Raw genomic sequence first — 15,862 nt, 5'->3', positions numbered from 1 at the left:
GTAGAAACCTTTGACCGCTATGGGACTGTGCAATTTAGATAAGATTCTAGTAGAGGTGGAAAAAGGGATTAGGATATTAGCTTTTGTTTTTAAATTCTGTCCTTGGGCTGAATCCATTTATGGCTCAAATTTGTTCTGATGCTTTGGTGGTAATTTTTTTTTCTATTTTGACAAAATGTTTTTATATTTTTAACTTCATAAAATTCTCCAAAAATTTGTTGGTTATAATTTAATAATAATAGATTTTGTATTGCATTTTTTTCTGAAAGCTTTTCTACTCCCATTCAAAGAAATCTGTGAATTATTTTTTCTCAGCAAACCAACCAATCTCACATTTTTTTACAATCGCTAACAGCAATGTTTGTCGACAAATTGTTACAATTGTTGCATTAATGCTAATATTTTTTATTTCATTTTAACCTTTTATAACATATTTTAATTTTAAAAAAAAGATTTTTTAAAAACCAACTATATATTAATATTTAATTTTACTCCTTTGTTGGTCAATATATGATTTTTGATTCAAAATTTTGTACCAAAGCATTAAAAAATAAATAATAAATCTTGCCAAATTGTCAAAAAAAAGTTTTTTTTCAAGATGATATGTTAAAAAAATAACATTTTGAATAAAATATTTTATAATATAGACACTTTTCTTGTACACATCCTACACTTTATACGAAAAAAGAAATAAAAACCTGGAAATTTTAAGATTTTTATCTGGAAAAATCAGGGAAATTTTAAATCTGATTTGAGTGGCCACCCTGAATAATTAGCATTTTTAACAGCACTTAGAAAAAATTTCTGCTACTTGAAACAATTAGCACTTGAAAGAATTAATAATGTCCCCATAGATGCTGTACGCAGATGGCAGTAGACTTGAAGGTGTCAGATCTGGCAGTGGCATTTATATTAAACTTAGCAATCAAGAAATAATAATCAAGAGAGGAAATACGGACTTTTGCTCAGTATTCCGAAGCGAACTTATTGCAATTCTTGAAGGTCTGGACTCCATATCGCTTTTGCGGTTAATTGATATCTGGATCTTTTCGAATAGTAAAAGTGCTATCCTGCTATTTAATTATTTTTTCAGTTAAAACCATTTAAGTAAAGCCTATGCATAAAAATGTGAACTTTATTTTCCTCTTGTTTTTAATTCTTATAAAATTTTATTACTATATGAAAATGGTATAAATCCATTCAGCATTAAAAAACATCATACCTTTTTTTACAATTCTAGTGATCAGTATTTCTTCTTAAAAGTTTAATCGTATTATAGTGTTAAAAACATCACCAAAATTGATTAAATTTTGCCAATATTTTTAAATTTATTCAAATGCTAACCTTAAATATTCTTATGCACCTTAAATATCATAATTTTTGAAAAAAGTGACCTTATTCCACTTTTAAAAATAATGACTCATTTGTATAATTTTTACCGTAATCTTAATATAAATTTTACCGTATTTATGTAAATAAATTGTTTTTTTATTGTTTTATTTTATTTTTTTTACAGAATTATGAGTCCTCGAAAAGACAAACCTTCTGTATCCCAGGATGTCAGCATAAGTAAATCTAAAAGGAAAGGAGTACAGAAAATCAAAATTTCCTCTAAAGTTAAACCAGTTAAGCTTCGTAAAAATGTAGTTGGAGAAAGTTTAGAGAAAGCAGATCTTAAAACAGTAATTTCTCCAAAAGCTGTCAGAAACAAAGAAACAGCTCCCAAAAATCTAAAAAAAATTTTATCTACTGAAATACTCCCAAAATCTTGTGAAAAATGTCTGATTTCAGAAAAAAGTGCATCTTGTTCCAAGCAGGCAAGTTCTGAAAAAATAAAAGTTGCAGTTACAGAAACAGAAAGTACACTAAACAGAAAAAAGCATCCCAAAAGTAAAATATCTAAAAGTAAATTGCATGAAATTAAAAATACTATTACTGATTCAAGAACTAAAGTTATTACCTCTTCTAAGAATGAAATGTGTACAGGAGAAAATTTAAGTACTAAAAAGCCTGTTACTCTTAAAAAAAGGTTAAATATTAAAAGACACCCCAAAGTTAAAGATCAAATAACATTGCCTGTCGATGTAGAGGAAAATTTAATCTCTTCTAAGAATGAAATGTGTACAGGAGAAAATTTAAGTACTAAAAAGCCTGTTACTCTTAAAAAAAGGTTAAATGCTAAAAGACACCCTAAAGTTAAAGATCAAATAACATTGCCTGTCAATGTAGAGGAAAATTTAATCTCATCTAAGAATGAAATGTGTACAGGAGAAAATTTAAGTACTAAAAAGCCTGTTACTCTTAAAAAAAAGTTAAATATTAAAAGACACCCCAAAGTTAAAGATCAAATAACATTGCCTGTCGATGTAGAGGAAAATTTAGAATTGGTTAAAGAAGACAATTCAAGCCTTCAAATTCTTTTAAATGAAAAAAATTCAGAAAGTCATCAAGATTCTGATTCAAACTCCAGTCTAGAATCTGCTAAGATTAGCGATTCCTCTGTATTATATTTTCCTTTTGGAGGAATGGGGGGAAAATTATCGGCTTTTAAAAGCAGATACAAAACTAAGATGTTGGCTTTAAATTCTCCTAGAAGAAGCCATGGAGGAAATAAGGCACTTCCGCTTCTAAAAAAGAAGCAAAATAAAGGAAAAATTCAAGCTGAAGTAAACAAAAGTAATTTTAAGTGTTTGAACAACAAAATTTCTTCCAATACGTCTAAAAATATCAAAAGTGTAAAATGTATTCAAGGGAGGAAAAGATTAAGTAAAAAAATAAATAACCATCAAATTTGCAAAGTAGAAAATATTCATGTAAAAGAAAATTCTGAATTTAACACATCAACAAGTGGTACTAATGAATGTAATCAAGCATTGGTAGAAAATGTTCTTGCACAGCGTTTAAAAGTGTTAAAGAACATGATGCAATGTTCTAGTGTAAAATCATGTGAAAGTGATTCCATTGCAGCTGAAACAAACTTGATAGTGAGTGATAATCTTAAAAAAGATCAACAAAATGACTCAAACTTATTTCCCTTTAATACTAACATGACAATTTATGAATGCAGTCCAGAGGATCTGGGAATAGTTAAACCTAATTTGCCAAAGTATGTAGAACCTATTGATTCAACATTTAATTGCTTAAATGAAAATTTCCAACAAAGTATAAGTCCATCGAAAAATCCGATAAATAGTTTATTTAATAATGAAGAAATTTCTTATCCTTTTAAAGCTGATCAAACAAATAATATGTGTAATCTTAGTTTTGATCTTTTTGGTATAACAGATCCTGATATAAATAATTATTTGCAAAATGAGTTATTGTATGATGAACCTTTTGATTCCACGGCTGAATTTCTGACAAATTCCTGTGAAGAACCAGAAGATTTAAAAATTGAGCCTGTTCTTAATTATGATTTGAAGGGAGAAAATGACCCTTATGCTAACCCAGTGGATATGCCTATGTTAATATCAGCTTATAAACATTTTGTTTCGAAATATAATCCAACTATTACTACTACTGATTCACCTATATTTAAAAATTCACAAACTCCTCAAGAAAGTTTAGAATCACAAGAAAATTTTAATTGTGAACCAAAGACAATGCTGGATACTTTAAGTGAAAATTTCAATAATGAAATTAATAGCAACAAAATTGATGTAACTAGAAGAGAAGAGAGTATACAGGAAACTCTACATGCTTTAGTTAGTCACCCTATTTCTCAGGTAAATAATGAGAAAACAGATTTTAATTATAAAGGTCTAGATTTAGATCAGGGGGACATCTGTATTAATAACTGTGATAAACTTGGTGAAGTTGAAAATGAAACTTCAAATCTTGATGATGGCACTTCTAATAAACAAGTGCCTAAACAGTGTGTAACTCAACCAAGAAAGAAAAAGAGGGAAATCTGGAGTTATAAAAAAAGAAGAAAAGTGAAATCCTCAAAAAAGATATGTAGGTCTATTTGCATTGACAATAATGTATGTAAAACTCAGAAGTTAAACAAAACCAAAGAGATAGGTGAAATGAACACTGATTCATATTTAACCGTTAATTCGGTTCTGAAACCAGATGAACAACATATGTTACTTTCAATTTCTTTAAATAGAAATAAAACTAGCACTTTAGCTAATGTTAACCAGTGTACTCCAAAACATGTTGATACAAATTCTATTGAAACTTTCAAAATGGAAAATAAGAGCAAAAACAGTAGTAATGTTTTAAAAAACTTGGTTCCTGGAAACATGTTAACTCCTGAGATGGATAAAGATCTTATTAACAATTTAAATCAGTGTTCTATGTTGTCTGAAGAAGTGAGTAGTAATACCAATTCTGTTGGCCTAAACATTTCTGGGAACATACCTTGCTTTAATACAGCATTTACAAGTGAAGATTTAAATAATTTAACTCCTGTTAGTGAAATTCATGAACCACAATTCTTTGTTGAAAATATAGATGTTGACCAATTACAAGATAAAATTACACCAAAAGTAATTCAAGCTATTGGTGCAAAGAGACTAAGTCAATCTGAACTACAGCCAATGTTGAACAATCATAATGTTGTAAATTCAATGAATCCTAGTCTAAAAATAACTTTGGCAAAAGAATGTTGCTCTAAATTAGAATGCAAAGAACTTCTAAGTTCAGAATATTCAATGACTTTTTCCAATAGTAATGATGTCTTCCTTAATTTTACTGAAAGTCAAAAGCAACCTCTTTTAACTGACATTGAATTTCAGCAAAATAAAGGTTTATCAGTTAATGAGCATTTACAGTGTTCTTCATCTGAGGAAAAAGAAAATTTATTTTTGCCAGAGAATTCTGAAGGAACTTCAGAAAACTCAAAGCAAGTGAGAGAAACTTTAACAGAAAGGCAGTTGGAAGAAATAAACAGGCAAAAAGAAGCTTCTGAAAATGTTAGTCAAAAAGAAACCTTGGGAATTGTTAGACACGAAGAAGTTTTAGAAAGTTCTATGCCAGAAGATACTTTTGAAGGTGGGCTTAAGTTAATTGCAGATGATATTAGATTGTCTGAAATTAATGGAAAAGCTGAAAACCTTGAAGTCAAAGAAATGGTTAAGACAGTTAAATTAAGTAGTGAAACTGATTGTAAAGGTGATAAATATTTCTTTTTAAATCATGAAGTGTCTCTCCCGGACAATGATCATTTAAAAGTTACATTTCGAACTACAGAAAATGACTCAAAAATAAATCAATTTAAATTACTAAATTTGAAAGGTGTTAATAAGCATATATTTTCTGCCAAACAACTCTTGAAAAACAAGAGTAATTCTGTAGATGATAATATAAAGGTGGTAATAGATAATATGCATCGTAAAGTTAAATATGATTCTGAAAAATCTGATGCTGGTAGAAAAAATTCTAAATCACCAAAAAATCTAATTGTGGAAGAAAATGAAAAGCAGCTAGTCTATGAAAACCAAAACATGGGAAATCAGCTTTTAAATGTGAAACAATTAATGAGCACTAAGTGTTCAAATGAAGAATCGCTAGAACAATTGCAGATATCTTTGTCAGGAAAGCAAGTACTAACTGAATCAAAAGACAACAGAGCTTGTGATAAGTCAAAATTTGATTCTGAAAAAACTGATAGTGGTAGAAAATGTAAATTAGACACAATTCAAAGTTGTGTAGAAAATGGGAGCTCTCCAACTTATGAAAACCAGTTTATAGAAGAAAAACAATTGAACGAAACTGTATGTTCAACACATGGAAACCAAAAGCAAACAATGACATCGATATCAGACAACCAAGTACCTGCGAAAGAAAATAAAAAGTCATGCAAGGCTAAACCTTCATTGAAAATCTGTAGCCTTTTTGATTTGGCTGTTGGAAAAAAACTGACCAAACCAAAAAGTAAAATTTCAAAGAAAAAATCAACTGAGGTAAAAGACACTTCAGATAATCACAAGGAAATTCCCAATGACAATAATCTATCATGCAAATCTAAACTACCAAAAAAGGTTTCTGCAAGTAAGACAAAAACATCAGAAACAGTATCTGACAGTGATATTCTAAAATATATTAAATCATCTGATGCAGAAATCAAAGTAAAAAAGAAAACTAAGTCTAATAATGAAATTCTAAAATATAATGGGTCATCTTATGTTACACAAAATCACCTGTCAGAGAAGTGCCAAACATCACCATCCAAAAACAACCCATCAAGCCACACTTCACTATTATCAAAGAAAAATGGCCACTCTGAAATATTCAACAACAACCAGTCAGTACAAGATGATTTGAATCTTGTCACTAACTTTTATTCTGATGAGGATTCTTGCCAGAATTGTTATGAAACTTCTGTCAGTGTTCCGCAGGCTCATGTAAATGGTAATGATCCAGTTCCTAAAAACAACTCTGACACTTTTAGAACTCCTTGTGAGCAAGAAAAGAGAGCAAAAAATTTCACATATTTTAATAATGTTGATGATGAGTTAATTCTTGATTTTGAAGGAGAATCTGAAATTGATACTGAATCACTTAGAGATTGGTCTGTTAGCAATGGGACTCAATCACAATTTAATAAATATATCCCTCCTGGTGATAGAGGAAAATATTCATTCGAAAATGGTCTTGAAATAAATTCTGCTTTTGATGAGGGTCCATCATCTTTGAATATCAACGATTCCATTTCTGAACTATTTGTGACTGAGCAAGCAGTGAAGAATTTACAGCAAGATTTTAAAATCAGACGTACTCCTAAGTGGACAAGAATGAGTGGTTGCTCTTCTGAAGACTCGGATGATGATGAACATTCTTTTAAGAGGTAAATTGTTTTTAAAAATTCTGTTGGGTTTAGTTAACTCAAATAATGCTTTATTTATGCATTTTTTAAACTTTTTTTTTTATAAAAAGAACAATCATCATCAAAAATGTGTTTTTTTAAAAAAACCTCATTATATCCAGTTAAATTATTGTGGGACAATATCTAATCTGATGCAGATTAAATATTGTGAGATGGAATATATACAGGGTTGCCACTCCACGGGGAAAACCTGAAAAATACAGGGAATTTAAAAATAACCTAAAATAACAGATTTTTTTAATTTTTCTTTACAAACTGAGAAAATAGAGGTGGTGACCACTCAAAGTGCAATCTATGGCATATTTGAGGATGCTATTTCAGTTATACTAAACTATTTAATTTACTTTAGCATTATTTGTTTTAAATGTGTTCAGCAGTACCTTTTTTTCTCTAAATTTCCAGTAATTAAATTTAGTATAGTTAGCCAAATATAGCTCACACAAAAGTGCAGTGATAGTGTGTTTCCTATTAATACATTGTGTGTAATCCTATCTACAGGGAATTTTTTTTCCCAATTAGAGTGGCATTCCTTATATATAATATATACAGTGGAACTCCGGTTTTACATCACTTGTTTTGTACGTTATTCAGCTTCCCACGTCATTTCCCGTTGGACCGTGTCTATACCGATAATGTTAAATTATACTGGATTTTATATTACTACCCTTTTTAAGAAAATCCTGCTTAATATGTTTTTCTAACAGATCAAAATCATTCTTTTTCTACAAATTTTACACAAACTTTCTTTCAGTTCTTTTTTCCATTCGAAGAAAAATATTAGTTTATTAATGTTTAAATCTGTTCTAACATTCTTTTTATCGTATTGTCGTTTTTGTCAGTGAAAGAGGATTTTGCAAATCACAGAAAGGGTGGTTAAAAGAAGTATGAGAGCTTGACAGGGTTGGGTTTTTGCTGTCAAAAACTGGTTTTGACATGACAATGGTAAAAACCGTGTTTTTACCGGTAAAAACTGTCAAAAACCTACTGTTTTCATTAATTTATGGCATATAGCGGACAATATATTATTTTCACTTAATTGCCTTTATAAATGAATGTTGTAAACAATTGCTATTGATTTTGCAACTATATACATGTATTCTTATAGAAGGATATACATTCATACAGAAATATTGTAATATACTTATTGAAAATAGTGATACTTAACTTTAATCATTATAGCGTGATTTGCAAAGGATTCAAAATTTTGCACTTCTTAATTGTTAGAAATAAACAAACAAACAAAAAAAATTGGAACTATTAATAAATTCAAGAACTAAAGAGAAGAATTTAAAATTTGGCATTTCTTAATTATTAGAAATAAGCTAAACAAAACTTGTAACTAGTAACAAACTCTAAGTCAGGAATGACTTGACATTCTTCAGTAATGTAATATGCCAAACAAAATGATGCTTGGAAATGTTGAAAATTTTGTTTAGTATCCTAATATTTTACTTCAAATAGTATGATTTGATATAATCATGTTGGGAAAATGCAAAAATCTGTTCTTAAATATCTTTTAGCAACTTTTTTTCTAATTTTATTGCCCAAAAATGAATTAATTTTAAATCATAAGCAGTTAAACTCAAATTAAAATACAGTTTTCTCAAAACTATGGGTTTTTGACAGAGGGGTTTTTGACATGACGGTAAAAACCATGGTAAAAACCGTCATGTGTCAAAAACTTGCCAACCCTGGAGCTTGAATTGCAAAATTCGCCCGTGGAATTTTTTCCTGCAAATAATCCAATTACTTAAAGAATGTTACACTGAGCATTGGTCAAGTAATCATTTATTTTTCTTGATTCCGGTGACCTCCAAGATAGTTCTAAAACTAAAATAAAGCTTCCAGTTGGATTTCTACAATGTAGCACAATTTCGATTAAAATGCTGAAGGTGAGTAAAAAATATCAGAAGATATACCCTGCAACTGATAAAGAGTTTCTAACTGAAACAATATTTACTATTTGTGTATTTATACTAAAAAATAAATTTGCAAACAATAAGTATTGAGAGGGATATTGTTGAAATTGTATCTAAAAACAAGTGAAGAACGCAAATTTTTTCTTTAATTAGTTCAATCTCTTAATTGTCAGCTTTTAAAAAATAGGTTTTTTAATGCTAGTTGACGAAAAACGTAAAATCGGGGTTCCATTATATCTATCTATATAAACCTCAGCATATCCAGTATATTCATTGATTTAATTGCATACAGACCATACAAGATTTAAGTTAAGGTACTTGGAAAAGATTATTTGACTATTTCACCTGATATATAGGCACTTGGTTAAATTTTATTACTTCAAAGGGATTTGTCTTTATCAAGAGGATTTAGCCTCTATGTCCCTCTGAAATTTCTTTTAGTACCAAATTGAAAGCAAATAAGTGCTTCACTTATTTAAGTGCTGCACTTATGTTGATAGCAGTCACGTCTTGGACAATGCAGCATGTAACTGTCAGGGTTAGCAAAAAATAAAAATAATGATTTTTTTTATATTAGTCTGATTTTTTTTATTTCTCTAAATAAGATTTTTTTTTTTAGTTTTTGAATATATCAACAAAAGTACTGATAAAATTTATCAATTATACTTGATGCAATTCTAAAACTAAGTTATAACTAAAATGTATAATATTTCTAACTAAAATAGTTAAATTCATTTTATAAAATAAATGTAAAATAATCACTAAAGGAAATTATAGTTCTCTTTATTTAAGCCCAGTGCTTTCATAAATTTGTAAAAGATAAAGACTGTCAAGTAGATTTCAAATTAAAATACCGTAAAGATTAATATAAAAATCAATTATTCTAAATTACTATTGGCAGTGAATGTTTTAATTCATGTATAGCCTGTCTTTCTTTCTTTCTTTTTTTAGTCTAATTTAAACCTTAAATAATAATTTATGTTTATTACCCACTCATTTCTCTGGATAAAGCTTTCAATATCAATAAAATAAAACTAAAAGATTATACCTGAAGAGTATATATATAAATTATCCTAGAAGAAATTAATTTAATTTATAAAACAATTGTTCTAAAAGAAAATAAAAGTTTTAAAAAAAATACTTATTTCTTGAACATTGGAGAGGTGGTGTGAACGGTTATCTTCAATGTAAAAATTAATTGAGAATAATAATCCAGAAGTAATTTTTTTTTTCAACACTATTGCGACCTGTACATTCATTTTGTATGATGTATGATTAACCATCAATTTGACGGGTGAATATTTGGCTTCAATTTTTGCTGAACAATTAATTATTCATTCTATATCATCTGAATTACTAAGTCACATCATTGAATTGAAATGTCCAATAAAGGGATGTATTAGTATTTGTAATTAAAATTTTTACTATTAAAATATTTCAAAGGAGTTCCATTAAAGAAAAACTATTAGTAAATTTATACTGAGTTATAACTAACGAACAAGAAAGATTGTCTATTTTGAAGTTGGTGTAAGTGTGCCATTTTTCAGACATTTCACTTGCCATGACTTAACATTTGTTAAAATTCTTTGTTATTCCATTGAATAAGATGTTTTAAATCTATATTAAGTTCTTTGATATTCTAATAAGTTTTGCATAGTGTTTACATTTATTTTTTAAAATCAGTATTTTGCGGTAAATTTATTTTGTAGGAGAAGAGCTGACCAACAGGATGAAGATACCTCATCAAAATATAGTATTAGTACCAGTTCAGAAAAGTCACAGCAATCCAGAAAATCTTTTAAAAACCATGCACAAGAAACACTAACCAATAAGTGTGTACCTAGTTCTCCTTCCAGAAATGAATCTAACCCTCAGGTACTTTATTTCTAGAAATTTAATTTTTCATATGAAGTGTGTCAGATGTATATGTCATAGGCTTAACCCTTTCGCGACGGGAAGCGCGAAAGCTCGCTTACCGTTGAGACCAGCAGTCTCTCTCGCGTGTGTCTCTCCAGGGCCGGAGGGTTTTTTGCTGTTAAGCCTAATTCCATGAAATTATCGAAATATCAATGCGTTGTTTAATATTGTTCTGTAGAGTATTTAAATGACATATGGTTTATATATATTTCTATGGATACTTTATTTACTTATGTTATTTCTTATTTAAATATATATTTTACACATTTTATTTTCTATTGTACTTATCATTTAATAACATTTAACATTGCATATCTGAAAACTAAATACAGTACACTCTCGATTATCCGTGCTCGGATTATTCGGTTTGCAGATTATCCGTGCTCATTCCGGAGTCAACAAAAAATTTAAAGAGAAACATTTCAAGATTTAAAAAATTTGATTCATGAAGTTATAACACTACCCAATTTTTGTAAACAATATTCGTTATTGGATTGCAGTATATGGAATATCAGCAGCATGGTCAAAGGTAAAATCGGCTACGTTATCACGATCGTGGAGAAAGATGATACCTCTTGTTGAACAATCTTCTTCAGATATTCAAGAAGAATATGATAATAGTATTCTTGAACAAGCAAAAGAAATAGAAGGTTTCGAAATTCTTGATGAAGAAAATTTAGAAGATTAGTTTCAAAGTGATGCATGTGAGCCTGGCTTCCAGTATTTGACAGATGAAGACATCGTTATGTTGTTAAATCAAATAATGATGATAGTATCTGATGCAGAAGATGTAGAAAATGAGGGAAATACAATTTCTCATTCTGCTGCTCTGTGGAAACTTTATTAGTTTATATGGGAGTATTTGATTACGGTGACATTAGTGCGGTTCGTAAAATATGCGACAATAAATGGCGCATTACACATTTTTTTAAAAGGAAAATTCCTAGTTTGATGTTATACAGCGAGCAAATGTCAGTTATATTTATATTTTTTGTATTGATATTGATTTTTTCTTTAAAATAATGAGTTTTCGGATTATCCGTGTTTTTCGATTGTCCGTGCTACCTGTCCCGGTGATTAACCCGGATAATCGGGAGTGCACTGTATATGACTTAAAGTTCTTTTTCCATATGAAAAATTTTAAAACAGGTATCTACAAAATCTAACTATCCACTAAAAATTAAATCGAAAGTAGCAAAAAAAAAAACTCCCCTGATAAATGTAAACAAATTCCACGTGCGAATTTAAGGAGCCGTCATAAAACATTCTTCCCCCCTTTCTTTCCCCCTAAAACCATGTGAACTTACTCTCATCTTGAGTAGAAGGTCAAATCTACATGTATCTGAAACTATATGGACATACAATGCCATCTTTTGGAATGTTATTTTTTGAAACGTTCCAAAACGCTGGCACAAATGAGTGACGGCCTGGGGTGAATGAGAAAACTCTCTGGCACGTGAATGTGTCGGCCAGGAAGTGAGCGTGTTTCTTGCTGGCACGTATATGTGGCAGTCGGAGCGAAAGGGTTAATGAAAAAAATTCTGTCTCTCTGCTATTCCCCATCATTTTGCAGTGTTCTATACTGATTGCAAGTCTTCAGTATAACTAATCAGCCGATGGTTTTTAAACCATCTGTTTTAGTTTTAAACCAGCCAATCTTTAAGCTTATTCATCCTTATATTCGACACATTAGCCCAGGTTGAGCTAAGGCTTTTATACTTCCTGGACAACCTCCCCATAGCAGAATCATGCGACATTCTCGCAGAACAATACATAGTTCTTGTAGAAAGAACTTTGAGAAGATTGAAAAACTTTGAGAAGATTGAAAACTGAACTTTGAACTTTGAAGAAGATTGAACTTTGAGAAGATTGAAAAATAAAAAATAATGAAGTTAATATTTTTGGTTTTCTCTTCTGCAGAGATTTTCAAAAAAATGTTCCTCCAGATATATGTAGTGTTTTGATAAATTTTTTTGGCAATTATTGCCTTAAATTTTTGCTTTTTTTTTGCGAAAACAAGATGTCTTTCATTGCTCAAGTATTTATATTCTCATGATTTTTTGAAATAGTATACCAATATTATTATGGCACGCAGAATTCGAAATTGTGAATTTAAAAAACCATTCTTCGACACAATCCTTTTGCACCGATATTATCGTTAATTCATGCGGTGTTTCAATCATTCTTATCGACAGTTATTGATATAAGTTTTAAAATTTTTGAAAGAAACAAATCCCAAAGCTTTTTATACTATTTAATTATACAAGAAACTCAAGTCAGCGATGTGATGATGATGTGCGAAAAAGGAAATAATTAGTGTGTTTTTGTCCTACAAAATGTGTGAATATCGCCCATGATATTAGAATAAAAAAATACTGCATATTCATTTTTAAAAAAAATTATATACAATTTTATTTTATCCAAATAAGTTTTTTTTTTTGTAAACACAGTGTTTTTGTTCCTTTAAAGTAGTAGCATGTATATTTGTTAATATTATTAAAAGTATGTTGCAGAAAGATATTAGTGCTAGAGAGGTTTGTTGCAGAAAGCACAAAAAATTCTGCCTCAGAGGACACCCTATTTTTTGACCTGATCTGCCAGTCTCTTATCCCAATCACTTCCATTGTTGTTTTGGCCCAACTAGTGGAGGCCTTTCTTTTAGCTAATTAGAGAATATATATTCCATTACTTAATTAGCCTTTTTAAAGTTATTTGCAGCAATGAGCGAATTGAAATGACGACTTAAAAAGAGAATTTAAACGAAAGGAATAAGTTTAAATTAAAACTAGCTTAGACTTTCTATTCAATATGTTGGCAAAAAACAAGACTCATAAATAAATTCATCAAGCTAATTGAGTTATTATTTTTCTATTCTAATCAGTTTAAATAAGGCATTGGATGATTCTAATAAGCCTAGACAGCATTTTTTTGAATAAAAAATAGTGGAGACTTTCCTAACAGGCCTTGTATATTGTAAATTGACCTGGTAGCTGTATCTGCAACACTATCTTCATAAATCCAAATTTGTCTGCTATCTTAACTCAGTCAAACAGAGTATTATTATAAAAATTTAGTTTAATCTAGCATGCACGTAGCAAAATTTGCAAATCTAAGGTCCTTTAAAAATTATACATAAAAAAATTTTGTGGCTTAAATTTAAGTTCAACTTCAGACAATGATGCTAAAAAATAGAATAAATCCCTATACAGTTAAGCCTTAAATCAAGTAACAGGAAGAAAAAATATCTGTCCTTTATTTTTTTATTTATTTGCTATGTTCTCTCAATTCAGCTTTTTAATTCTTATTCGAAACAAGTTTAGATTATTTCAATAAGAAATGCAACAATCTCCCTTTCCATTTGTTTGTTTGCTTTAAAAAAAAAAAAAACTTAGATGAAAAATAACTAACTTTTTTGTTGGGGGTTTTCTGCTATTTCTTAGAAATATTTTTGTTTTAATCTGTGTTACACTCTTTCAGATACCTTTGGATGATGGGAAAAGTATGCATGAAATTTTAGATCTTATTGAAAGAAAATGTAGAAAAAGGAGCATAAATGAAGCTTTAGAAGTAGCTAGAAAGTACATACCAGTTAGTTCAGAAGATACCAAACTAGTTATTATTAAAAGATTGTTTACTAATACTATAGAGTGCTTAAAATCTCGTCACAGTTATGTGGACAGTGAAGCTTGTGAAAGAACTTTTGCTAGCATTTGTGAAATTATGCACAATTCTAATCTTTATGAAACTGAATTATGTTCTATGATAGTTTTTGAATGCATACAGATCGATAATTACAGCTATGCTGATAGCATATTATGTGCCTGCAAAGAAAAATATATACCTTTATTACCTGATGCTATATCATCTTATGCTAATCTTTTAATTTCAAGAGAATCTTCTATAATAGAAAGTTTAAATTTTCTTGAATTTGTTAAGTGTGTGTGCAATTTACCTTTACCAAAATATTTGTTGCACAAAGCTTTAGAGTCTTGTCTAAATGAGGAAAACGTTTTCCGCATTCCTATATCCGAAGAGCTTAAACTGATTTCAAGTGTTTTATGTGGTATAAATTCAGATGATGTTGATTGCTGTCTTATGCAAAAATTCCTACTTTGCTGCATTGACAATGAGCACTGGGGAAAGATTGCGGAACTCTTTCGAGCTTGGATTAAAAAAAGTGCATTATGTGATTGTTTGTGTCAGGTGTTAGTGATAAAAGCTGAAGATTGTGGCTCATCTTATGAAAAGTTTGCCGCTGCTCTTCATGGTAGGATTTTATCATTCATTCCCCTTTCTCTTTTTATCACAACTGAACAATATTATTTAGGGTTCTATGGCTGGAAAAAAAAAATTGGGAACCACTTCTCTATAATGGTTACTGGATTGTTGATAATGAACACTTTGAACAGATAAAATAGAGCCTGCAAAACCAGTATCTTTACTCAACAATTATGCTTAACTATTACTAATAGTATTTATGTCTGTGAGTGTGACTGCACTTCTAAAAAGATAATTTAAAACTACTTAATCCTTTTAGTTAGAAATTCATTTAGCTTTTTGGTAATTTCTTTTATCAAGTTTCTTAATGGTTACACTATTAAACAAAATTCTGATAATTTAATAAATGATATAAATTTTTACTATTTTTCTTCGTCTGCAAAAAATAAAGGGTGGACAGGTGTGTAGAACAGAAGTAGTGCTAGAATTTTGGGTAGCCTTATTTTTCATCTCACCTCCATTTTCCATGAAAATGAACTTCAAGCTGAAAACATTGAATCAACAATCCAGGTGCTCAGTCACGATCAATAATTATCAATAATTATTTTAATGACAATTACTTTTCTAAGCTCCTTTTTTAACAAATCTTTTTAAGGCATTTATAAAAAATTTTGTGTATATATATATATATATATCTATATTTAATTTTGGGAAATTTTTTAAAAATTAAAATGTGTATTTTTTGTTCCATATTTTGCCTTTATAACAACAAAATTTATAATTAGGATGTGATGTTAAGAAATATTGATCTGATTGATTTATGTTATTGTCATAATCTAAACTTTATCTGATTTTTCTTAAAGAAATAATAAATAAATTGAATGTAATAGTTTAAGTTCACTGACATTTTCGGGAGGAGAGAGGTATGCAAGCATATTATGTCAATTATTATGGTTCATTGCAGTTTAACTATATT

At 29.3% G+C, this 15,862-nt stretch overlaps 1 protein-coding gene across 1 annotated transcript in view; it reads left to right on the top strand.

Moving 5' to 3' along the window:
* Positions 1–15,862, top strand: part of LOC107443845 (uncharacterized) — a 32,152-nt gene that overhangs the window by 2,439 nt on the left and 13,851 nt on the right. The window contains exons 2-4 of the mRNA XM_043051290.3: positions 1,517–6,793; positions 10,461–10,626; positions 14,146–14,935. Coding sequence (XP_042907224.2) covers positions 1,521–6,793; positions 10,461–10,626; positions 14,146–14,935 — 6,229 coding nt within the window. The 5' untranslated portion in view covers positions 1,517–1,520. The remainder of the gene's footprint in view (positions 1–1,516; positions 6,794–10,460; positions 10,627–14,145; positions 14,936–15,862) is intronic.

The sequence above is a fragment of the Parasteatoda tepidariorum genome, chromosome 9, assembly GCF_982258835.1.
Source record: "Parasteatoda tepidariorum strain Cologne lab strain chromosome 9, Ptep-v5.0, whole genome shotgun sequence".
Classification (NCBI taxonomy): domain Eukaryota; kingdom Metazoa; phylum Arthropoda; class Arachnida; order Araneae; family Theridiidae; genus Parasteatoda; species Parasteatoda tepidariorum.
The sequence above is the reverse complement of the archived record's forward strand: the minus strand, read 5'-3'. Positions and strand labels throughout refer to the sequence as shown.